We start from the raw sequence: 25,643 nt of genomic DNA, 5'->3' as shown, positions 1-25,643 counted from the left end.
CATTAAACAAAATTATAAAATGCCATAAAAGTTAACAGTTCCAAAATCCTAACCTTAAAACAATCCAGAACATTAAAACAAAATTTTGAGCAACAAAATGAGTCTTATAACAGTTCAGACTAGAAAATAGATCTTAGTCAAAAATAATTAAATATTGAGATTTACACTAGCTTAGATTATACAATTCTAGTCATTGAAATATCAGCTCACAAATATGGCAGCAATGAAATGGCAAAGGCTGGTGCTTCATGAAACTGTTGCTATACCAACTGTTGCACCAGTATGAGATCGTCAGCAGGCTGTGCTATTTGTTTACTGTGTTCCTTTCTAAATATTTTTCTGTCTGTTTCTTTTAATGAATCACTGGTATTTGGGTGTTGATGTGCCATTTTTCACCATGCTTCATCTTGCCAGTATATGACAGTCTTGTCACCTAGTAAAACAGAAGTTCGGCAGCACCTTAAAGATTAGCAAAATGTATTTGAGCATAAGCTTTGTGAGTCATTGTTCACTTCAGATGATTCGGAGAGTATATAATATTTTCGAATAGTCAACTTTGACCCCATTTGAAGATATATAAATATGTGGTCATAGAGAAAGAAAACTGATTTTCCTGTAAACTTTGGAGACTCCCCAGGTTGCAAATCATCATTTATCCTGATTTCAACCCAGCCAAATCTAAGGGTACTGATGGTGAATGGACAAACTTCTGCAGACCTGAAAAATGCCCCAGGATTGCAGGAAAATCATCATAACACATAAAAACCTTACTGTCCTTGCTGAGCTTTTGATTAGCCTTCACTGGGGGACATCCACCCAATAGGGGGATGGCAATCCCCAACTGAGGGCCAATCAGAGGCTCTTCCCCACTCCCCTGCTCGTCCTCCATATTACTTCCTGGCACTTGGCATGAGGAGGAAGAGCAGCCAGGAGTTGGGGATGGTCTTCCAGCCTTGCTTCTACATAGCACACCATGTTCCATAGCCTCCTGGCCACTGGGAGGGCCATCCACCCTGCTCCCCACCCTCCAGATAGCAGGGGGAGCTGGGTGCAGTCTGGCCTAGCTAGCTGCCTGGCCCTTTCTGTTCTGCAGGGCGAAGGGCAGCAGGGCTCTTGCAGAGTGTGGCAGCACAGCCAACGAACTTGGCCACACTGCTCTGCAGAGACTCTCTCGCTCTCCATCCTCCCACCTTTCTACAAACTGTTTTAAAAACAGGCTTTGCTACTAGTCTAAAAGATTACATAAGTTTTCCTAGCTTTAAGAAAAAGATGATCTTACTGGCCATTGCTAGGTAACCACAGGCCTGTTGCCAGACTTGGCTCCTTTTGGCAAAATGCAAGATCATTTCACAGCAATTTTGGCCTTTGAGAAGGACTCATTAGGACCAGGCAAGACTGGGCAACTTGCTACCATGGGACACTTATGAATCACCCAGGCTGCTTGCAACTTTTTAAAAGAAAGCACCCCAGTAAAGCCAGTGTGATGTAGTAGTATTTCAGTCTACAAATTGGAATCCTTGTTCCACTGTGGATATTCATTAGGGTAAGTTACATATTCCCAGCCTAGTTTACCTTACAAGCAAAGGCAAATTGGCCATTAAGAGCACCAGGACATCTCGCAGAGGGCCAGTGACTTCCCTCAACTTGGGCTGGACCAAACTTGTGACAGAAGGGATGAGGCCAGCCAAGGCCGATATGGGGCAGATGAGGGAAGCAGTTGCTGACTCATTTGAGCCTCACGTAGGTTAAGGGAGGCAGAACCCAGCCAACTGCTCAGGCAGGCTGCATTTCTTTTCTCCCTCTACATTTTGCCTTGACAGAACAAGATCTGGCGGACTGCCTCTTTTCTCCCTCCTTTGGGAGGGCAAGGCCAAAGTAGGCTGGAGAATAGGCTCCTCTCACGAGTCCTTGAAGGTTCCTCACTGTGAAATTAGGCCTGGCTTGGTGAACAGTACTTTGCAACTGGGCTGTGAGGGGCAGGGAAGGAAGAAAACAAGCTCAGGAGGCAGATAAATGTAGGTTGACTGGGAGGGCGGGTAAAATGGGAGAAGGCAGGGAAAAGGCAAGAGACTAAAGGATTTCAGGGAAGGGAAAGAAATTGGGGCACAAAATGAGCTATCCTTTGCAAGTCCTTGTGGGTTCCTGCTTGTGTATTTTAATAGTCAACTATGGTTTCATCTGTAGATAAATATATCTACAGATCAGGGCCATAGAGAAAGAACATTTTTTTTTAATGGAGGGGTTACATCACTCCGAAAACAAGAGCTTTGGTTGAGCAAGCACAGACAATGCAACAACACTCCTATGTTGGCTGCTGCTTGTAGGGGAGGAGCAAGAGTAATATTTCTTAAGTGGTCCAAGATGTGGTAGTCTTCACTCTTGGGAAGAAGCTCCTCCTCTTGGTGGGCAGGGTAACTAAACTTGTTTCCTGAAGGGGGAGGGACTTCTACCAACTGGCCCAGTCCTCAGTCCCACCTTAGGCAGCAGAACATGTTTTCTAGCTCTCCTGTCAGAGTGAAACAATTTGGGAAAGAGGGACCAGCAGTTTACTGCAATACCAGGGGACTACAGCTGCGGTGGGATCACTCCAACAGTGCAGTCCAAGACAGCCAGTCTCCCTGACCACGGAGCGCTCCAGGACTTGGGCTTGGAGTCTCCCCTTGCACCCCAGATCACCTGAGCCCTCTTCCTGCCATTGCCTTCACCAGGGATAATTCCATTGGAGACTGCTACCAGGTTGCTCCTGAAAACCCCAAGTGAGAAGAGACTAAGACCAGGGCCTTTTGTTTCTTTCTAGAGAGGGTGAGGCAGCCAGGCCTTCCATTTAGCGGGAAGGAGGTTTTGATGGGAAAGGAAGACAGTCTTCCTGGTCCAGGTCTCTGCATCATGCTCTCTGCAGGGATCAAAGACCACAGCCTCACCAGCTAGACCTGGGGGGAAGTGTGCTGGCTAGTTTGCTATCCTGGATCAAAGGAAGGTGACGAGGGAAATCAGTGAAACCATTGCCCACACTCTGCCCAGAGCCAAAGGCCAGCAGCTGCTCAGCATATAACTCTGCCTTGGATAGTAGGGAGGTAGAAAGGGATTTTTACTCCTTTCCCCTTGCCCCAAGAAAAGCAGCCTGGAATTTAGGGATTCCATCCCTCTGATTTGTGGGGGGGGGGGGATATCAGAACTCAGGATTCAGAGTCTTTTTCCACTAAAGAAGGGGAACTCTGATGAGGAAGAGCCCATGGTCATCATAATGCAAACAAGGCTTTTCCCACAATACGTTTTTTAGAAAATTCTCCCCCAAATGCTGCACATCTTGGAGATACCAAAAGCAGTATGGAGGCAGAAACCACAGACCCCAGTATGTCAGCAGGGTCTTATTGAGCCTTTACAAAAGAAGTGCTTTCCCCCTCTCAGGGATGCCTTTCCCTGCAATATTTATTAAAGTAGTACAAGCTGAATGGGAAAACCCAACTAGGCCAAAATCTAATCACCGCATAATTTCAAAATTTTACTCAATGGTACCAGAAGTGACTAAGCTTTTTACATTGCCTCTAGTGGACTATCCAGTAACCAGCTTACACTCCAGCTGGCTCTGCCCACTGAAGCAAATGGCCTACCTAGGGATCCTTGCAATATATAGAGCAGTTCCTTTGCAAGAGTTTGGAGGCAGCCTCCGCAGCACTAAAAGTCTCTGCAACTTCTCTCTTTGCCAGAGCAATTTTCTCCTGGGCCTTGGATCTGTCAGCAGCAGAAAGCTGAATCCCTAAGGATTTAAAAGATGAGCTAAAGAAGATTGCTCTGGCAGCTTCTTTTAACACCAGGGCTTCCCTGGATGCCATTTAGTTTTCACCTAGAACTATGGCAATGTGGAAGCAAGGAAGAAGACACAACTCAGAAACTGGGGAGTGGATCCTTCCTCTCAGGCTAAGGTGGACAGTTTCCCTTTCAAGGGAAGACTTCTGTTTGGAGAAGGTATGGACAAATACCTGATAGAAGATAAGAAAAAGAAAAAAGCCTTGCCCTCCAAAAAGGATGCCAAATCCAAGAAGCATTTCTAAACCTTTTGGAAAATCAAAAGATCTTCAGGCTTTTGCCCATCAAAATCTTCATGAGGAAGATGGCACTTCATACAATTAGGAGGAAACTCTTCATCCTCCAACAAAAATACCAACCAGGGTTCCAAAGACCTCAAAAAGCGAGCCTCATCATGACTATCTGGAAACCTCAAGCAGCCCCAAAATAGGGGGTTGATTTTCCAGCCTCTGGACCAGCATGATAGGAGACCAGTGGGTAATAGAGACTGTTTCAAAGGCTTACTAGAATTTTCTGCACTTCTGGCCAGTTGTTTTCTTCAAGTGCCCTCAAAAACAATCCTGATAAAGGCTATCTAACATTTAATGGATATAGGGGCAATAGAGCCAGCCCCAGAGGAGCAGAAGACCATTGGGGTTTATTCAGTACTGTTTGTTTTTCCAAATAAAAATGGCAATGTGAGGGCAATTCTGGACTTTGAGTGGTGGAACAAGAAATTCCAAAAGAAAAAAATTCAAGATGTAAACCCTTGCAATCAATAGTCTTTTCCATTCAGAAAGGCAAATTCCCAGCATCAATAGATCTCTCCAAGGCCTATTTACATCCTGACATGTTCATCCATCTTCCTCTGCATTTTCAAGCTTCCCCACCAACTTCTCCTGTGCACAGAAGAGAGTGCTTAGCAGCTCAAGAGAGATGTAGGAGCACCTGATTAGCTGCTCACAACAGTTAGTGTTAGTTCCTATAATGGAGTCCTTGCAGGACCAGGACTGGCAGAAAGCCAGGAAAATAATAAAAGACCCACACCTATTGGAAGTTGAACATAACTGAGGATGGATAACTGGCCATCAAGGAATGAGTTTCATCACAGAAACTTGGTGGAATGATTCTCATGACTGGAATGTAATGGTGGATGGATATGAACTGTTCAGAAAAAACAGAATAGATCGAAGAGGTGGAGGAGTGGCACTGTATGTGAGGAAAGGGCTTACCTGTCAGGAAGTTCTAGTGAAGGAGAGCATATCTACAGTGGAAAGCATCTGGGTGAAAATAAGCGAGGGGAAAACAAACAGTGTGGTGGTTGGTGTCTGCTACCGACCGCCTGACCAACGAGAGGATGTGGATGCTGCACTTTGTGAGCAGCTTGAGAAAATATCCAAGCGGCAGAACCTTGTCATCATGGGTGACTTCAATTTCCCAGATGTGTGCTGGGAAACAAACTCTGCAAAGCGTCCTCAGTCTGGCTGACAATTTCATCTATCAAATGGTAGATGAACCCACAAGAGGTTCAGCCATACTGGACTTAATACTGACCAACAGGCAAGAGTTGGTGGATGAGGTGAAGGAGCTGGGGACCCTAGGGGGAAGTGACCATGTCCTCATAGAATTCCTTTTGAGATGGGGAGCCAAGGAAGCTTGTAGCCAGATGCGGATGTTGTATTTTCGTAGGGCAAACTTTAATAAACTCAGAGACATGATGTGTGTCATACCATGGACGAGAATGCTGGAAGGGAAGGGAGCATGTGAAGGGTGGGCGCTACTCAAACAAGAGCTATTGCATGCTCAATCAATGACTATCCCAGAAAAACGAAAACACTGCAGGAGCTCTAAGAAGCTTATTTGGATGAACAGAGAACTTCAAGAAGAACTAAGAAAGAAAAGGAAAATGTTCAGGAAATGGAGGGAAGGACAGAGCTCTAAAGAAGAGTACCTACAGGTTACTAGGCACTGTAGATCAATCATCAGAAAGGCTAAAGCTGAGAGCGAGCTACGATTGGCCAGGGAAGCCCATTGTAACAAGAAAAGATTTTTCAGTTATGTGAGGACCAAACGTAAAGTAAAGGAGGCAATAGGCCCACTGTTGGGTGCGGATGGACAAACTCTAACGGAAGATGCAGAGAAAGCAGAAAGGCTTAGTGCCTATTTTACATCTGTTTTTTCCCACAGGTCAAAGTGTTTAGGCACATCTAGAGATGGCCATAGCCAAAGGATAGTGTCTGGGTGGCAGGTTAACATGGATAGAGAGGTTGTCAAGAGGCATTTAGCTGCACTGGATGAGTTCAAATCCCCTGGTCCGGATGAAATGCACCCGAGAGTGCTCAAAGAACTTTCCAGAGAACTTGCACAGCCCTTGTCCATCATCTTTGGAACCTCTTTAAGGACTGGAGATGTCCCGGAGGCCTGGAAGAGAGCAAACGTTATTCCGATCTTCAAAAAAGGGAGGAAGGATGACCCGGGAAACTACAGACCAGTGAGTCTGACCTCTGTTGTGGGGAAGATAATGGATATTAAAGGGAGTGATCTGCAAACATCTGGAGGACAATTTGGTGATCCAAGGAAGTCAGCATGGATTTGTCTCCAACAGGTCCTGCCAGACCAACCTAGTTTCCTTTTTTGACCAAGTAACAGGTTTGCTGGATCAGGGAAATTCGGTTGATGTCATTTACTTGGATTTTAGTAAAGCTTTTGACAAGGTTCCCCATGATGTTCTGATGGATAAATTGAAGGACTGCAATCTGGATTTTCAGATAGTTAGGTGGATAGGGAATTGGTTGGAGAACCGCACTCAAAGAGTTGTTGTCAATGGTGTTTCATCAGACTGGAGAGAGGTGAGTAGTGAGTATCTCAGGGCTCGGTGCTCGGCCCGGTACTTTTTAACATATTTATTAATGATCTAGATGAGGGGGTGGAGGGACTACTCATCAAGTTTGCAAATGACACCAAATTGGGAGGACTGGCAAATACTCCGGAAGATAGAGACAGAGTTCAACGAGATCTGAACACAATGGAAAAATGGGCAAATGAGAACAAGATGCAATTTAATAAAGATAAGTGTAAAGTTCTGCATCTGGGTCAGAAAAATGAAAAGCATGCCTACTGGATGGGGGATACGCTTCTAGGTAACACTGTGTGTGAACGAGACCTTGGGGTACTTGTGGATTGTAAACTAAACATGAGCAGGCAGTGTGATGCAGCGGTAAAAAAGGCAAATGCCATTTTGGGCTGTATCAACAGAGGCATCACATCAAAATCACAATATGTCATAGTCCCATTGTATACGGCACTGGTCAGACCACACTTGGAGTACTGTGTGCAGTTCTGGAGGCCTCACTTAAAGAAGGACGTAGATAAAATTGAAAGGGTACAGAGGAGAGCGACGAAGATGATCTGGGGCCAAGGGACCAAGCCCTATGAAGATAGGTTGAGGGACTTGGGAATGTTCAGCCTGGAGAAAAGGAGGTTGAGAGGGGACATGATAGCCCTCTTTAAGTATTTGAAAGGTTGTCACCTGGAGGAGGGCAGGATGCTGTTTATGTTGGCTGCAGAGGAGAGGACACGCAGTAATGGGTTTAAACTTCAAGTACAACGATATAGGCTAGATATCAGGAAAAAAAAATTCACAGTCAGAGTAGTTCAGCAGTGGAATAGGCTGCCTAAGGAGGTGGTGAGCTCCCCCTCACTGGCAGTCTTCAAGCTAAGGTTGGATACACACTTTTCTTGGATGCTTTAGGATGCTTAGGGCTAATCCTGCGTTGAGCAGGGGGTTGGACTAGATGGCCTGTATGGCCCCTTCCAACTCTATGATTCTATGAGTTGCAAACAATGCAGATAAAAGGAACATGCTGAGCAAGGCTTGGTTTGGAAGCAACCTTGTTTGTCATCCACTATGTTTTAACTTGTTTATCAAACAGAGCTATACCCTGATCCTGCTGCCTTTTATCTTTTCCCTGGTAATCTGTGCCTATCCTGAAGCCTGTGGCCCAGACTTTGTATCCTGCACCTTATTTCCAGACCTTAGAACTGAACCCTTAACCCTTATACTTTGACCCTTAGTCTGGATCTCTGGATATCTGACTCTGGACTGGCTTGTAGACCTTAGTTCTTTGGATGTCTATACCTGTTGTCATTGTACTTGTGTATCTCAGAAACCTCAGGTAAAGCAACAGCCCTGAATGCGACACTGCCTTCACAAACTTAAGTATTTTTGAGATGAAGAAGCAAATGCCTGTTTATTTAAGCAGTGGCTGCCAAGAGATCTCTCTTCACAGTTTTAAAGAATTGTCTGTAGAACCAAGCAGCTACTTTATTGTGACAAATGATCTATTGCTTATAATTAGTTACCTCATTCCTATTGCCTGTTCACGTGCCAAATTCCAAACCTGATACCTCATCATTTCTTCATCAGACTGAAATAAAGCAATTTATTTGTTTCAAATTAACATCAGCCTCTCATGTGTCATTATCAGACATTAAAATGAAGGATTTTTCCCAATTCCTCAGTTCTTTAAACTGGGTCAGCTTATAGCTACATCCATTTAAGCAACTAGATGGGACAGACAGTGAAACAAACAAAGAAAAGGCCTGTATGGATAAAGAAAAAGTTAAAGGGAGCTGGGGAATTGTTCCATTTGGTGGCAACAGTGAGGTCTGAAAATAAAGCATGCAAATAATTTGACCACAAAAATAAAGAACTTCAGAATAACTCCATAATTAACTTCATAAGATGTTAAAAGGATAAATTACCTCAGCATTCCTGTCAGCACCACCCCACAGTCCCAGAGAGGCACATGAGGATAGGGAGACCTTTTTATTAGTTTTGAATTAGCTCGTAGAGACTTTGGGATCCAAGATAAGGACAGGATGATATATTTGCACATGCAGATTTGTGGAGGATTGCATGAAGTTTATTCAGAAATGACAGATGAAGAAACCTCTGATTATCTTGTTTTCAAATAGATAGAGTTCATACCTAACTCACAGCAGAACAGAAAGCTTTCAGAGAAATTAAAAGAATACGGAGAATTATATGTACAGCTAGGATAGGATATCGCTTAGAGCCTTAAACTGATGGGTTGAAGGGAGCAAAGTAAAGAAACTTGAAGAGCTAAATAAATTAACTGATTTGAAACAGTCTTATAAACAGGTTCCCTCAATAGTTAAGATTACAAATGGATACAAACTGGGAAAATGCAGTTCAGTTTGCGACATGCTCAGTTAGTGAACTGTGAACTGTCATAAACTTTTAGCCACCAAACAAACTAATTTGGCTCATGCTGCTTGTGACATGGTAGGACACCCCTGCTCTCTATGTTAGACACACCAAAGTTAAAGGGGATTTCTAGCAGAATCTGCCTGCTCTCTACATTGAGGAGTTATGCCCCACCAAAGAAGGTTCTTTCTGGGGAAAAGAGGTACAGGCACAGGAGTGTATAGAATAGTTCCTGTGCAAGCTAGAGATATTAAAGTCACAGGTGATCTCCCCTGGATACTCTTCTACGTGCTATCCAAGTTCTACCTCCCTCCTACTTTGAAGTTACTGAGCAGAAATAGTCTGTCTGGAAATACATTCATTCAAGAGCTGCCATGAACCTCCAAGAACAGCTAGAAAGTTCATGGAAGATTTGTGCAGGTTAACCTGCCACAAATGTCACTTCACTAACCGAACAAAACTTGTCACAAACTTTGGTTTGTGAGTTAGTTTGTGCTCATCCCTAGTTAAGATTGAACATTAGAGATGAAATATTTAAAACTGTAAATAATTTGCTAGTTTATTAGAAGAGATAAAAGGAGGGTTAGGTGGATCTCTTCCAATTTATCACAAAGAAAAACAAATGTGGGAGCCACCTCAAAGAAAATTGAGCCAACAAAAACGAAGTCTGCAAAGCGGAATACTCCAGAGCCAAGTATGAGAAGGGGGCTGGTTTGTTAGAATTGCTATGAAGAGGAACAGCTTGGCTACAACTGCCCAAAATTCGAAAAAGGAAAGCAACAAATCTCTCCCCCAGCTGTTAACATAACTAAAAGGTCTAAAACTGCCCCAGAACTCAATCCAAACCTTTACTTGAAGAAGAAAACCAGACAGACCAACCAGAGTCTCACAAGTATGGATAAGGAGGATTTGAACTGCGAATATATTGAGTTGGTAGAGATTAACAGCAAAGTATTGGGTTGGAGAGACACAGGAGCAAAAAGTACATTAATAACTCCACATTGAAGAAGAATAAGAAGAGTTGGTTCTTATGTGCCACTTTTCTCTACCCGAAAGAGGATCAAAGCGGCTTATGGTTGCCTTCCCTTTCCTCTCCCCACAACAGACACCCTGTGAGGTGGGTGAGGCGGAGAGAGCTCTGATATCACTGCTCAGTCAGAACAGTTTTATCAGTGCCATGGTGAGCCCAAGGTCACCAGCGAAATGCAGGATTTACCAGTTCCTCTGGATTTGGAATTTCCAGTGGCATTCCTACAGCTTCTTGATATCTTTGCAGTATTTCTGTGGATTGTTTGTGCTTTCAAAGCATTGGAAAAAGTTTTTCTTCATACAGTACCAATTCCTTTTGTGTTGTCTTTACACGGTAGATTTTGTTATTTTGTATAACTGTTATATACTGTGTATACCATTTTGTATTTTTTGGCTCCCACCTGGAGGCTAGCAGTCCTTTATGCAACAGAGGCCTGGTAGTCCCCATCCAGTTCAAAATCTGACATGAAGATTGTGGCCTTTGATTCTTGCCTTTCATAAAACAATGTGAATAGCATATGTTTTTTTCTTACACTACAGAATTTATCAGTAGTTCACAATTCAAAATATGTTTCTCTAAACATAACTTTTAACTTCAATATATTAAAAGTTGCTGTACTTTAAATGGAAGACTTACTATCTGGCAGTTTACATTGGTATAATAAATATTTTTATGTTATCAGCACAGCATACACTTTCCCCATTTCCTTTATGCATACATAACTCATAACAGTTAATGCTGAATGCAAATCGTGAAAAGTTTTTTGTTAACAGAATTTCATTGTAGGAAAGCAGCACTAAGCCAGGTGTCCACTTGTATTGTATGACACACTTTCAATACCAAGCTGCTATATGTTGTGCATGGCCCAAATGGCTTGGTTTCTGAGTAACTAAAACTTAGAAATGCGAGGCAATTCTTCACAATCCTGAGTACTGCTAAATGTGCTAGAACTGAATTTCGTAGATCTATCTCCTAGTACAAGTACAGCAGTATGCAAAATCTGATTCTTACCCTAACAAATATGAAATAATTGTTCTTAAAATGCAAGGCATCCTCAAGTACAATTTATGTACTCATGTTTCAATCTTCAGCTAGTATTTTCTGGTTTGTTTTGCTTTGCTGTAACATCAACTTGGCTGCTTCTCCAGATTATCACTAAAGCATATTTCACGGCAAGGGAGGACCTTGGTACATCTTTTTATTTTTTGCAAGGGGTTGGTAGTATGATAAGAAAGAATCAAAGCTGGTCATGATACTATTAACATTTCCTGTACTGGAAAGGAACAAATATTTTAAGTCCTTTGGACGCAGCACTTTCACGAGATGGAGAGCGCATCCACATTTAAAAAAAAAAATTATCCAAAACCGGCTTTCTCAACCAGGGTTTCATGACAGCCCTGGAAGGGTTTCCTTAATTATTAATTTTTATATATATTTTAAATTTGTTAATTATGTAATGGTTGATATGACCATATATGATCAAATCAACCCACCCACCCCTCCCCAAATGGCCAGTGATGGGCCCAGAGGAGGTGGGAAGGGGAGGAGCTGTTTCCCAAGCATATTCTACACAATTGTGCCACTTCTGAGGTTTCTTGAAGCCTGAAGAATGTTTCAGGGGTTTCCCCAACAGTGAAAAAGTTGAGACAGGCTGATCCAGAAGAAAGAGCTACACTACAAAGAGCTCATATGCAATATAGTGTTTCTACTCTAGATTAATAATTACAGAGTAATATCCACCACTTGCTTTCACATTTGAATACCCAACCTTCACAAATACAAATTAATAATCATGTCAAATATTGTCAAATATTACAAGGAGGGAGTGATCACCGTATGATTTTAAAAGCTGTGAACCAAAGCACATTTAACCTGGAAATAAATCTTACTAAAATTAGTGGTTCTGAGTAAAGTGGCATTTTAACTAGCAGCTGCTGTTGCACTGGTTTAGCACAGTGTTCTTACGTGAAAAGTAGTCAGATGTTCATTATTTGGGGGCATGCATGCATTGTTGTTGTTGTTATGTGCGAAGTCGTGTCCGACCCATCGCGACCCCATGGACAATGATCCTCCAGGCCTTCCTGTCCTCTACCATTCCCCAAGTTTGCAAAATTACTCCTTCAGAAAACAGAAAGGTATAATTTGTCAAACTTCAGCTGGTGGACTTATTGGTAAACAAAATGCCTCCCCCGCATAAGGAAGAGATGGTGGTTTCTACAACGCATATCCTAAGGTGTATGTTTCCCTTTGGCTGAGGTGAAAGGCAGGGAGGCTGGGCAAGCTGTGAGGCCTGCCGTCCAGGCTGGCACCACCGCGAAAGGAAGGAGGAGCTATAGAGGCCAGCCTGACAAAGCTCAGTGCGCAGAAGACTGGTGACCGACCAGGAAGAAGAAATGCGCCTGGGACGGAGGGAGGGGGCAGGCGCTCTGTGGGTGCACCTGGTTGCCCTCTCCCCCTCGCCACCCGTTGTCTAAACTAGCCTGCGAGTGAGGCCCTCATGGAGGTGGGGGGCTGAACCCTTTTCCTTTCCCCCCCGCAGTTAGGCGAGTGGGTCTTTCGGCGGGCGGAAGAAGCAGCGGGTCCCTGGGGCAAGCCGGCTGAGGGCTAAGCTGCTTATGCCGGGTAGGAGGCTGGCATGAGCCTCTTCAGCCAGGCTCCTGCTGCTGTTCACAGGAGGCCGAAGGAAAGGAGGAGCAGCAGCCGCTGTCGCCAGGATCTGCCATTGTGTCTCTAAGCGGAAGGAGACTCCCCACTTCCCTTTGGGGAAGATGGGGAATTGCCTGAAATCCCCCACCTCGGATGACATTTCCCTGCTTCACGAGTCCCAGTCGGACAGGGCCAGCTTTGGGGACGGGACTGAGCCGGATCAGGAGCCGCCGCCGCCATATCAGGTACCGGTTGAGAACAGGGGGAGACATGTCGGGCCGGAGCCCGGGAAGGGGGCGGCGGAGGACGGAACACGAGAGCGGCTAAGAAGGGAGGGGAGTGGAAAGCGAAAGGACGGGAAATAATAATGACCCCCCCCCCAGCAAATTAGGGAGGCCTGTGTGGATATAAATCACTGTTTGATTGAACTGGTTGGTTTGTTTAAGTGTGAGAGGCCTTTTACTTGACCCCCTCCCCATCTCCGATAACCAAGACATTTTAGACCCTTAAAAATTAGGGGCCTCCCCCCACTCCTCACAATCCCTTCCCATCCAGTTGCTTCTACCGAGGTCCGAAAGTAGACGACAGGACAAACCTTTTGCTTCAGTCTGTTGTGGGAGGCTTTCTTTCTCTTTTTTTGGCCTCTCTTATTTTTATCTTTAAGGCAGAGAATGGAAGTGTGTTCCTGTTTGGGAAGAGAAGTGTAGGAAACTGATGTAGACAAACACCCTTCACAGGCTAAATAGGGGCTACTGTTCAAAACGCAAATAACAAAAGAGTCAAACATAACCCTACCTCAAATGAAAACAGTCAAGATTCAAACCAAGCTTCCTTGGAATGACGATTTCAATCAAGATTACCTGCAGAGATTATACCTATGAGAATATTGTATTTCTGTAGGTCTGATTATTTAACTATAGAGAAGTTAAATGCTGGATTTTGGGTGCTGTTCCTGCCATCTGAACTACAGAAAAGAGGTTGTAGTTTTTCTGCTTGTGCTGCTTCCTTTGTTTCTTTATACAGTGACATCACTGTCTACTGTTGTTCTTTTCACATCCTGTTAAACTAAGGCCACATGCACACAGTTACAGTCTTTTGTCTAAATGTATAGATTATGCTGTTGAAATTCATGGCTTGATTAATTTCCAGATATTAACATAGAACCTACATATGAAAGTACAGGAACAGAAAGCAGAGGGGTTTTTTCTTGTCATTCTCTCCTGTAATTGTTTAGTTAATTAGGAATATGATCCTTTCATTGCTTAAATTTTTTTGCTGATGTTAAATTGTATGAAAGAAGAAAATTTAATTTGTATTTCAGTTCAAGTTACTGAAAAATATACTGAGCTAGTATTTGCTTTCTGTTTATGATAAAATAGTAAAATAGATTATTTATATCTAAAATTGCACTAACCTAGATTCATGCCTGGAAGCCAGAGCATCAGTAAACAAAATTGAATTCGTTCTGGAGTTCTAAACTGTTATCCTTGCATAGTTTACTAAGGATAAATTATTTATTCTCAATGCTTGCTTATTTTTACAGGATTTTTTCTTGGGAAACTGTAGACAATCTACCAATGTTGAATGATGACTTCTACCCTATTCCTAAATATTTACCCGGAAGTCACTTTCCATTAAGTTCAGTGAGATATTTTCTTGTAAGGATGCTTAGGATTGCAGCCTTGGAATATTTTTGTGTGCCAAAACACACTAACTATAGTTTTGCTGTGGAAGGGAAGGGTCAGCTCTGGAGCGCAAAGAAATACAACACAATGTTTCATTTGGAATAAATGAGGCCACAGCATTTATTACTACAATGAGCGTAGGCAAAAACTCCCAGCGCAGGGGGCGGATCCCTTGGCTTGATCCCCTCCCCTAGTGGTCATGCCAACCATGCATCTGGGAAGGGGAAAGAACCCCCACCGGCAGGCCTGCCTGGGGTCTGAGCGACACGCCTGTCAAGCTCCCCCTCTCCATCATGCCTACTGAACCACTGGGAAGGTGCTGCTTAGTGTAAAATTACAGGAAGTATTTAACTTTGTACATAAGTCTCAATAAGCATTTTATAGGCTCATTATGTGACAGGTATGATAGGAATCTTTTGAGCTGTTCACAAGAAGGGAAGAATGTAGAGCTGTCACTGGATATACTAAGGTTAACACTTATATGGGAGTAAACCTGTTGACACTTATATAGGAGTAAATCTAACTGAACTCTGTTGGTCATGCTTTTGAAAAAAATGTTCTTAGGATTGGGTTCAAGGCTGCAGTTTTAGCCACACTTTCTTGGGGTCTCACATTTACTAATGCATACTTTTAAATACATTTTAATATTGTGTTGCAAGAGCACTGCACACTTTGAGTAATAATTTTCAGCTTGACATATGGCAGAAACTGCATGTGGCAATTTTAGAAAAAAATTGCCAAATGAGGAACACATCCAAATTTTGCTTTATCTGCCTAAATTCCATCATGTCACAATAGTCACATCAACATTATATTAATATAGTTGTATTATATTTATTACATAGTACTTGTCCAAATTAAGTTTGCTGCATTGATAGTAAAAATAAGAATTTCATAGTTTAATATTACATCTAAAATATTTCAGAGTACAATTAAAACAAAGCCAATATACCAAACCTGCAGTTATTTTAATGGATTTATTGTAGACTTCATGGATGAGTAAAACTAAGTTCTTAGGATTGTAGAGATTGCCCATAGTGTAAAGTCACAGAGGGCATTAAGGTCACATTGTAGAAAATATTAAGAATTTGTGCACCATAATTAAAAAGAGCAGTTTTAAAGTTTTTAGGCCTTAAATACACAGCAACTAGATTCAAACCTCCCTGATGTAAAGAGTATTTCTGTCCTTATGGAAGTATCCTCTTCCTGCTAATAATTCACCCTTTTTATTGTGCCTCCCTGCACTGCATCCCATACTGTTCTCAAAGATCCACCTAGCCTGGGAAATTACTTGAGGGGGCAGGGTGCAAGTTGCTGTATAAAGAAATGACAAATATTTGCTCCAAAAAGCAGCGCTTCATCATAGTTATTTCTGTTCAGTCCATTAAGTTTATACCAACTTCCATATATGCGTTTAAGACTGAAGAAGAAACTGTGAATGGACTATTAATTTTAGGAAATGGGTTAATTTATTGATGATATTTTTCATAGTAGGTGCCATTTTATATTTCAGCTGTATCTCTGATGATTTTTCTGTACTCAACTTTTACAGAATTGTGACATTGCACATCTGGCCATGTGCCTCAAAGTTTGCTATAATAAATCACAAAAGTTATTTATTGTGATTGTGAATCACCTAAGCATAATTATATAGAAGATCTTTCCCTGGCTGAATCTGAATAATAACTAGTATTATATAAGCACAGCACACAAATCATCCCAGCTAATAGTGGGCATGACACCTATAGAAGTTGCTTAAGCTCTATGACTTCTTAGTGATGCTATATTGCAGGTGAGTAGGATAAACTAATAGAAAATTTTTAAAATACTATTCCAGTACTCCTGAATAGGTAGGCTGTAACAAAATTTAGTGGACATAGTAAGGGAACAGAAGAAGGTACATGGGAAAGGAGACAATTCAGATAATGTTTGGGTTTTTGTGTATCACATTTAGCTTTCAGAAGTGTTGCAGTTTACAGAGGCTGTTTAATATCTTAATAGTATTACTATTTATCTGTTACCATTTTATGTGGTCATTCAAATATCTTTTTCCTCACTACATTTTCTTGTTTATAATAACCACTGGTAGTAATATGTTCATAGTTTTTACAACACTTCCTGTCTCTCAAGATATTTGTTGTTGTTGTTAGGTGCGAAGTCGTGTCCGACCCATCGTGACCCCATGGACAATGATCCTCCAGGCCTTCCTGTCCTCTACCATTCCCCGGAGTCCATTTAAGTTTGCATCTCAAGATACACTTGGTGGCAAACTTTTATGATATTTAATTATTACAGTACAAAAGGATGTGGGAGGGGGGGGGAGACCAGTTTTAAGGCCATGCCAATGGGATCTGAACTTACTGTGACTGAGAGGGAAAGAAAATTTGGGGTTGTAGTGGATAGCTTAGTGAAAATGTCAGCCCATTGTGCCCCAGCTGTCAAAAAGGCAAACACTATGGGATTATTAGGAAAGGAGCTGAAAAATACAGATAGATCTCTGGTGTAGTCTAATTGAAAATACTATATGCAGTTCTGGTCATCATATTAAAAATGACTCTGCAGAGATGGATGGAAAGCATAGAAGAGGATAACCAAGACAATTAAGGGGTTGGAACACATTTCCTGTGAGCACAGCTGAAGAGTCTGAGACATTGCAGTTTACAAAGGAGAGAACTAAGGGAGGCACAAAGGTTTATAAAATTATGCTCAGGGTAGAGAGATTGGACAGAGAAACCTGATAGCTGTACCCTGTCCTCGCTTGGACCTTTCCTTCCCAGCCATAGGACCTCCATCTTTGAAGTATTGAGCTTCAGTATTGCCTACACAACCTGGATGGAGTGTGACTATCAGTGTTCCACTCCGCCAGGAACCTAAGGGTGATTCTTGATGCCTCCCTCTCAATGGAGGCTTAGATCATGATGGTAGTGCAGCTGGCATTTTACCACCTTCGCCTAGGCAAACTACTAGTGCCATACTTGACCCCGGAACACCTAGCCACAGTGATCCTTGCGATGGTTACCTCTAGACTGGACTTCTGCAACTTGCTCTATGCTGGCCTGCCTTTATCCTTGATCCAGAAACTACAACTGGTCCAGAACGCAGCTGCCAGGGCCCTCACAGCAACACCTCAGAGGTCCCACATTCAGCCCATCCTCCAGCAGCTGTGCTGGCTCCCTATCAAATTCTGGATCAAGCTTAAGGATTTGGTTATCACCTTTAAGGGCACATGTGGCCTAGGCACAGTGTACCTGAGGAATCACCTCTCTGCCTACACCCCCAAAGAGTCTTACGCTCCACCACCTCCAACTTTCTGGTGATCCTTGGCCCCAAGGAAGGCCGCTTGACCTCGACAGAGCTTTCTCCATCCTGGCTCCCACCTAATGACATGAGCTTACAGAGGAGATCAGAGCCCTGACAGAACTTGAATAGTTCCGCAGGGCCTGCAAAAGGGAGCTCCTCCACCAGGCATTTAGTTGAGGTCGGCCCAGACCACCGCTTCCCACTGCATCCCCGAGCCTCCCTCCTTCAACCATCACTGCAGCCACCCATCCCACTGGCCCATCACTATGCGTTAAGTTATTGTTCTCTCCAGTGTTATCATTCCATAATGTAGTTATTGTATTATTATTAATGTTTTTATTATTGTTTTTCCTGGCAAATAGATGGGGAAGATGGGAAAGAAATAGAGGTAGTGACAGATTTTATTTTTCTGGGCTCCAAGATCACTGCAGATGGGGACTGCAGCAAAGAAAATAAAAGACACTTGCTCCTGGGGAGGAAAGCTATGGCAAATCTAGACAGCATTCTAAAAAGTACAGACATCACCCTGCCAACAAAAGTGCACCTAGTCAAGGCTATGGTCTTCCCAGTTGCAATGTATGGCTGTGAAGGTTGGACCATAAGGAAGGCCGAGCGTCAAAGAATTGAGGCTTTTGAACTCTGGTACTGGAGAAGACTCTTGCGAGTCCCTTGGACTGCAAGGCGAACAAACCGGTCAGTCCTAGAGGAGTTCAGCCCTGGCTGCTCCTTAGAAGGCCAGATCCTGAAGATGAAGCTCAAATACTTTGGCCACCTCATGAGAAGGAAGGACTCCCTGGAGAAGAGCCTAATGCTGGAAGCGATGAGTCTTGTTCAAACTCACTTTAGTCATCTTAACTACCATTTCTTCACTGTATTCCAGAGAGCCTGCTTGGGATGGGGGCAGAGAGGATATCGGGGAGCAATCTTGTCAATGGCGGCCAGCATTCTGACATGCCAGGCGCTGACCAGTCCATTTAGAGGAGTGCGGGGAGGCATCAGGTCCCATAGAGCATTCCGGAATCTATTCAGCTTCATAAGTCTCTGTGGCCGAGCTAGAATCTGCTCGGTGTCCAACTGAGGGGGAGGTGGCAGCCCTATCCAAACCTTGAGAGCATAGTGGCACAGACTAGATCCACATTCAGCTCTGCACTGAAAATGTGGTTTAGGGTGTGGCCTGTCTGATGGGAGGGTCAGTGACAAACTGTGAGAGCCCTAGTTTCACTATGGTTTACACCAGATCCAGCCCATTTCTAGAGGGTGGGAGCTTGGCATGGATGTTAAAGTTCCCCAGGATGAATAGTCTGGGGAACTGTAATGACTAGACCACTGCTGCATCCAGCAGAGCTGGTGGTGCATCTAGTTGTGCATTAGACATGCAGTATACCAATCAGATGGCCACGTTCATGGTTGTGCCCAGCCTGAGGCCAACACATTCAGTTCTTTGAGTTGATGGTGCAGGGAGTGCTCTGAAGGAAATATCCCCATGGGTTACAATTGGCACCCCTCCTCCCTGCTGTGTACTCTGTGACTGATGGAAGACGGAGAATCTGGCATGGGCTAATTCTTTAAGGGCAAATGTTTCACCCTTCCTGACACAGGCTTCTGTCACACATGCCAGGTCCGCTCCATGCTCTGCAAAGTAAGCTTGCAGAATGGAGGCTTTGTTTTTGAACGACCTGGTGGGTTTTTAACCTTAGCCTCCTTCCTAGTGACCTGAGAGAGGTGATGAAATTAGAAAGGGTTAGAACATAGCCATATCTCAAATCCCTTCTCTTTGTCCAACCTCCTCCCGCCCCCATTTCTGCCCTTTCCCCTTATAATTGGCATCCGTGACCCTCTTGGGCCCCCTGTTGTTTTTCCTCCTTCTTTTGTGTTCAGTTTTTGTGGGCCATCCGTGTCTGGTGTTAGTAGTTCTTTGTGGTTTGACTTTGTACTGGATTTTTGTAAGTTGGTTGCTTATTTGTTTCTTCAAGAGGTTTTATCTGAGCTCTGGTTCACTACTTGAGATTTGGACTTGTTTGGGTTGGATTAGTTTTATGAGGATTTGTTTCTTTCTAGAGGGATGGCCCTGATTGTCAATTATGGCATCCCATGGTTGCCCAGTCCAGTTGTGCTTTGTTATGTACTAGTTCATTTTTGTGTGCGGTGGGTGGGGACTGGGATAGGGTATGTGGGTTAGTTATATTATTTCCTTGGGTTGGTTAGAGGGGGTGGTTAATTTCATTAGTATGTCTTTTGGGTTTGATGGATTTTGTTTGGGAGGTTGGGGTTTAATTTGATTTGAGAGGGTAGGGGAGGAAGGTTGCTTCAAATTCAGGGGGTTATTATAGCCAATCAATTTTGAATTAATTAAGGAGATATTGAATTATTCAGGTTAATTAGTTTGATTGAATAGATCAGAACTGACTTGGTTTGGGGGGAGGGTTTCATGCTGGGACTTGTCAGCCCCAGGTTTTGTAGGGTGTTTTAGGATGTGGGTTTGGTGCGCAGGTTTTGTTTCTCCTGTGTGTCAGTATTTTCCCGCCAGGTTTTCCCACCTGCTCCTGTGGCCTTAATAGAGAAGGCCTGGCCTTTTTTGGGGGGTGGGCGGAGGAGGGTGTCCTTCACAGATGAAAGTCACACTGGTAATCTATTTCCATAGCTCCCCTTTGTACTTTACTGGTGCAGGTGTAATCATGAGTATTGATTAAAGCAAATATGGGATAGGATGCAGGAATTTAAACTATAACAGGAAGGAAGGAGCTGATAATATATATTTCTAAGGGTGCCTCTCATTACACAAAACACTAGTTTGCAGAAAGCCAATAGTATGTCCATACTAGGTCAGAGAAGCCAGCAGTAGTTTTAGAGAGTGATGAGAGTATTTGTTCTTTGTAATGCCAGTTTTTATTTTTCCTATTTAGAACCTGCCAAAAATTGCTTCAACTGCCCTTTCACTGTTTTGTTTACAGATTGAAGTCACAAAAAGTAGCACCTTTAGTAGCTTTCTTCTTATGTAGGCATGGAATGAAATTATGCCCTCAAGTTACTACATACCATCGATCCATGAACAGAATTATTCTTGGAATGCTTTTGACGTTTCTTAGAGCCTTCTGCATGGAAGCTTTGTGTATAGACGCACAGGGCTGACTCTTGAAAGTCATACCATAATCACAAAATATGGAAAAGCAGCTCTTTAATTTTGGTTACACTAGGTCAAAGTTCTCTATTCATCGCCAAATTGAGCTGCTGCTGTTATTCATGTGTAATGATGATAAATGGAAACCACAACCATATAGTTGATAGATATGGACTAGATTTGGGGTGTCAGTCTGTGGGGATCTATTATATTAATGATTGTGTTACTGTAAGAATTAGTCATTAGGTTCTTGTATCCTTTTTGCCCTTGTACTTCTAAGTGGCAAAAGAGATTACAGAGCTGTATTATAGCTGGTTTCTGTTGCCTGTATTTTTCCTACTGATCTCTGACAAGTATTACATAATACCCTGAAGACCTAATGAGGAATGCACAGTCTTAGCTACGTGCTGGACCAGTATGAACAATCAGCTTCCTCAGTTATTTTAAGTTTCCTTTCAATAAAATTGCAGTCAAGGTTTTGGATGTTTTCATAGTGCAGTGTTGTACCATCCTGGAATGACTAATCCAGGCAACAGGGCAATGGCCTAGGAGTCAGGAGACCTGGGTTGTGCCTTTGTGTCTGGTTTCAACAATAAAAATTTGATTGCTTTATTTCAGGGCATGTTGTTCTATTTGGCAATCTATTTTAAGGTCTCTTTTTGCTACAACAGAGTATATGCTTAGGTTTCTTTAAACAGTTTGTCCAAGTATGCAGTGTTCAAACTGGTTGACTAGTTATTGTAGTGCAGTGATAAGAGCAGCCTTTGTCAACCTTTTGACTATCATTCCTCCAATAAAAATCACATAGAGGAGGGTGGGAAGAGAGGCACAGATGGAACCCACAAGCCACCATTCACACTGCTCTATCCTAGAAAGGGGGCCATACAGATCTTCCTTGCCACACCAGCCTCAACCATAGACCTGGTGGAAGATCTCTGTTTTGCAGGCCCTGCAGAATGCTAGAAGCTCCCACAGGGCCTGCAGCTCCTCTGGGAATTCATTCCACCAGGTAGGGGCCAGGACCGAAAAGGCTATGACCCTGGTCGAGGCCACACACACTTCCCTGGGACCGGGACCGACCAACAAATTAGTGCCCGCAGAGCATAAGGCCCTGTGGGGGGCACAGAGCGATAGGAGGTCCCTCAGATATGTGGGTCACAGACCGCGTAGGGTCCTAAAGGTTATAACCAGAACTTTGAACCAGATCCGGGCAGCAACCAGCAGCCAATGCAGCTGCCTCAGCACCCACTGGATGTGGGCCCTCCAAGGTGTTCCCTTGAGGATCCTAGAAGCTGCAATTTCCAGATCAAGCCCAAGGGCAGAAATTATTCTGGAGATGACCGTTGCACGTATTACTATGGCCAGGTGTTCGGAGGACAGGTAGCGTGCTAGTAGCCGAGCCTGGAAAAAATGGAAGAAATGCCTGCCTACCTACCATTTTGATTCTTTTGATCTGATAGTTGCCCCAGAGTTAATGAGACATAATGCTCACCCCCAAATTACTGGCTCGGGGCGCGATTGTGAGTTGCATCTCTGCCAGGGTGGGTAAACACACTTCTTGATCCGTCAGCCAACTCCCCTTTGAATTGAGGGTGGAGAGGACATCTAGAGGCAATATTGTTTACAGCAGCCGCCAGGTGGGACTGCCAGTCCTCCACCAGGACGACCAACGAGATGCCAGCAGGCATCGGATCCTGCAGAGCATTCCAGGAACCAATAGGATTCATAAGTTTCCGCAGGCGGACAAAAATGTGCCCACCGCCCCAACTGGGGAGGCAGTGGCATCTTGAGCCAAGCCTGCAGGCATAGTGGTCTGACCATGGTACAGCCAAGGCTGTTTCCAGATCCACTTCTATCCCTGTGCCGCAGATCAAGTTGAGGGTGTGGCTGGCATGATGGGTGGGCCTGGAAACAAATTGTGAGAGCCCTAGTGTCACTATGGATGACACCAGGTTCGAACCAAGTCCTGGAGGCAGTATGTCTGCGTGAACATTGAAGTCCCTGAGGATTAAAAGCCTGGCAAACTGCAATGCCCAGGCTGCCGCCTCCAGCAGGTTCGATAGGGTACCCGGCGATGAGTTGGGCAGACGGTATACCAACCAGACAGCCAAGCTCTCAACCAAGTCCCAAACAATGCTGACACATTCCACTCCACTAATCTCTGGCACCAGGAGAACTCTGAAGGAGAAAGCATCCCTGACCACGATTGCCACCTCCACTCTTCTACTGTGGGTCCAAGATTGGTGCATGACTGAGAAGCCAGGTAGAGCAAGTTCTTTCAAGGTGACTGTTTCGCTGTCCCGCACCCATGTCTCAGTCAAGCAAACAAGGGTAGCCTCAGACTCCGCAAAGAACTGTTGCAGAGTTGAGGCCTTGTTGTTAATTGACCTTGTATTGCAGAGGACCAAAATCAGATCCACCCAAACCTCCACCCTCACATGTCTGGGGATGGGATGGAGGTTAAAAGAGCAGCAAGCGTGCCCTGAGCCCTGGCTGTGTCCCCATGGCTGGGCTCCAGAACAAACTCCTGTGCTCCCTGCCCTTCTGTCATCCAACCCCCTCCCCCAATCATATCACCCCGGGCCCGTAATGGTCTATATTCCGGTCCCTCTATGGGCTCCCCTAGGCAGTACCTCCTATTCACCCATGCTAGCACAGAAAGGAGAGACCCAACTCCCTGACACTCCTAACACCCTCACTGACTAATACCCTCTGAGCTGCACTAAATGCACCTTAACCCTCCCAGCCTTCTCCCTCTCCTAATAACTATGTACCCTACTCTACCCAACCTCCCCCCTCCCCAACCTCACCTACCAGCTGAAGGTAGAGAATGACAGATCCTGCCTAGCAGGGGTTCTCACGGCCCTACTATCCTCACCAGCTCCAGCAACAACCACATTAACAGAAACCTACATTAAAAAAACCTCTCCTCTCTGCAGATCAACCCAAGCACTCTCTCCCACCCTTCTCCACTACCAGACCAGTCCCAGGATCAACACGAAAAAAGTCCCAGATTTTGATGTGATGCCTCTGTTGATACAGCCCAAAATGGCATTTGCCTTTTTTACCGCTGCATCACACTGCCTGCTTATGTTTAGTTTACAATCCACAAGTACCCCAAGGTCTCGTTCACACACAGTGTTACCTAGAAGCGTATCCCCCATCCAGTAGGCATGCTTTTCATTTTTCTGACCCAGATGCAGAACTTTACATTTATCTTTATTAAATTGCATCTTGTTCTCATTTGCCCATTTTTCCATTGTGTTCAGATCTCGTTGAACTCTGTCTCTATCTTCTGGAGTATTTGCCAGTCCTCCCAATTTGGTGTCGTCTGCAAACCTGATGAGTAGTCCCTCCACCCCCTCATCTAGATCATTAATAAATATGTTAAAAAGTACTGGACCGAGCACAGAGCCCTGAGGTACCCCGCCACTCATCTCCCTCCAGTCTGATGAAACACCATTAACAACAACTCTTTGAGTGCGGTTCTCTAACCAATTCCCTATCCACCTAACTATCTGAAAATCCAGATTGCAGTCCTTCAATTTATCCATCAGAACATCATGGGGAACATTATCATCATGGGGAACCTTATCAAAAGCTTTACTAAAATCCAAGTAAACGACATCAACCGAATTTCCCCGATCCAGCAAACCTGTTACTTGGTCAAAAGAGGAAACCAGGTTGGTCTGACAGGACCTGTTGGGAGACAAATCCATGCTGACTTCCTTGGATCACCAAACTGTCCTCTAGATGTTTGCAGATCACTCCCTTTAATATAAATAAATAATTAGCATCCTTCTTCTGTCAGTTTTCAATCTTTAGAATCATGGAGTTGGAAGGGATCTCCAGGACCATTTAGTCCAACCCCCTGCACAATACAGGAAACTCACAATTGTAATCTTGTTCCAGTCTCCTCCAACTCTTTCTTTCCAACTCTCTCCTTGCATACCCACTCCTTCGTGCATTGCTTAACCACCACTTTTTAGGTATACCACATTTCATCAGGGATTAACCAGAGATGATTCTGATTACTGGGTCATTTTCTTCTCCATAAAACAAACAAGAAAACTTTCAAATTGTGCCTGCAAACTAGCCCTTCTGTTTCTGTAGCTCCATCTGATATCTCACACAACATCCTGTGATCTATTGTTGTTTGCACTCCACTTCCCCCCCACCCACCCACCTACTTTTTTTTTTTTGCAAAAATGTGTACTTCATTAAAGAGGTACAAGTTAGAGTTGTCTTTCTGGCGCACCTTGGAGGCACCTTGGGTCAAAATTATGAAGTTGATGGTGCTTTTCCAACAAGGCCTGACTTGGGCCATTTGCCAGATGAAACGGAACATATCACACTTGGTAGGAACAGGAACATATGGAGAGAAGCGCTATGAAAGTGAAAGCACATCTGGCTCAGATACACCCTAGGAGATTATCCTGCATTGAGGGGCTCATGCAGTGCAATAATTGAAGTGTAAAAATCAGTTGCTTGTGACAAGCAGCAGCATGCATCATTAAAATTAATATCATTCTCTTGACTCCTTTTTGCTGTTTTCCTGTATTTTCACTTGCATGAATGTCCAAGACAGATTTCAACCCAGCTGATTAAGTATTTGGTAACTTACATAAAAACACAGGAACTCAGTGGATTAAATTTTGCAGTAACTGTTTATATAAGAGCCTCTTGTGGCGCAGAGTGGTAAGGCAGCCGTCTGAAAGCTTTGCCCATGAGGCTGGGAGTTCAATCCCAGCAGCCGGCTCAAGGTTGACTCAGCCTTCCATCCTTCCGAGGTCGGTAAAATGAGTACCCAGCATGCTGGGGGGTAAACGGTAATGACTGGGGAAGGCA

General features: G+C 43.9%; 1 protein-coding gene across 1 annotated transcript in view; it reads left to right on the top strand.

The window, feature by feature from the left end:
* The first annotated feature begins 12,397 nt into the window (after positions 1-12,397).
* Positions 12,398-25,643, top strand: part of RNF11 (ring finger protein 11) — a 26,411-nt gene continuing 13,165 nt past the window's right edge. The window contains exons 1-2 of the mRNA XM_077333793.1: positions 12,398-12,549; positions 12,720-12,937. Coding sequence (XP_077189908.1) covers positions 12,815-12,937 — 123 coding nt within the window. The 5' untranslated portion in view covers positions 12,398-12,549; positions 12,720-12,814. The remainder of the gene's footprint in view (positions 12,550-12,719; positions 12,938-25,643) is intronic.

Source organism: Paroedura picta, chromosome 4 (assembly GCF_049243985.1).
Source record: "Paroedura picta isolate Pp20150507F chromosome 4, Ppicta_v3.0, whole genome shotgun sequence".
NCBI classification, from domain to species: domain Eukaryota; kingdom Metazoa; phylum Chordata; class Lepidosauria; order Squamata; family Gekkonidae; genus Paroedura; species Paroedura picta.
The sequence above is the reverse complement of the archived record's forward strand: the minus strand, read 5'-3'. Positions and strand labels throughout refer to the sequence as shown.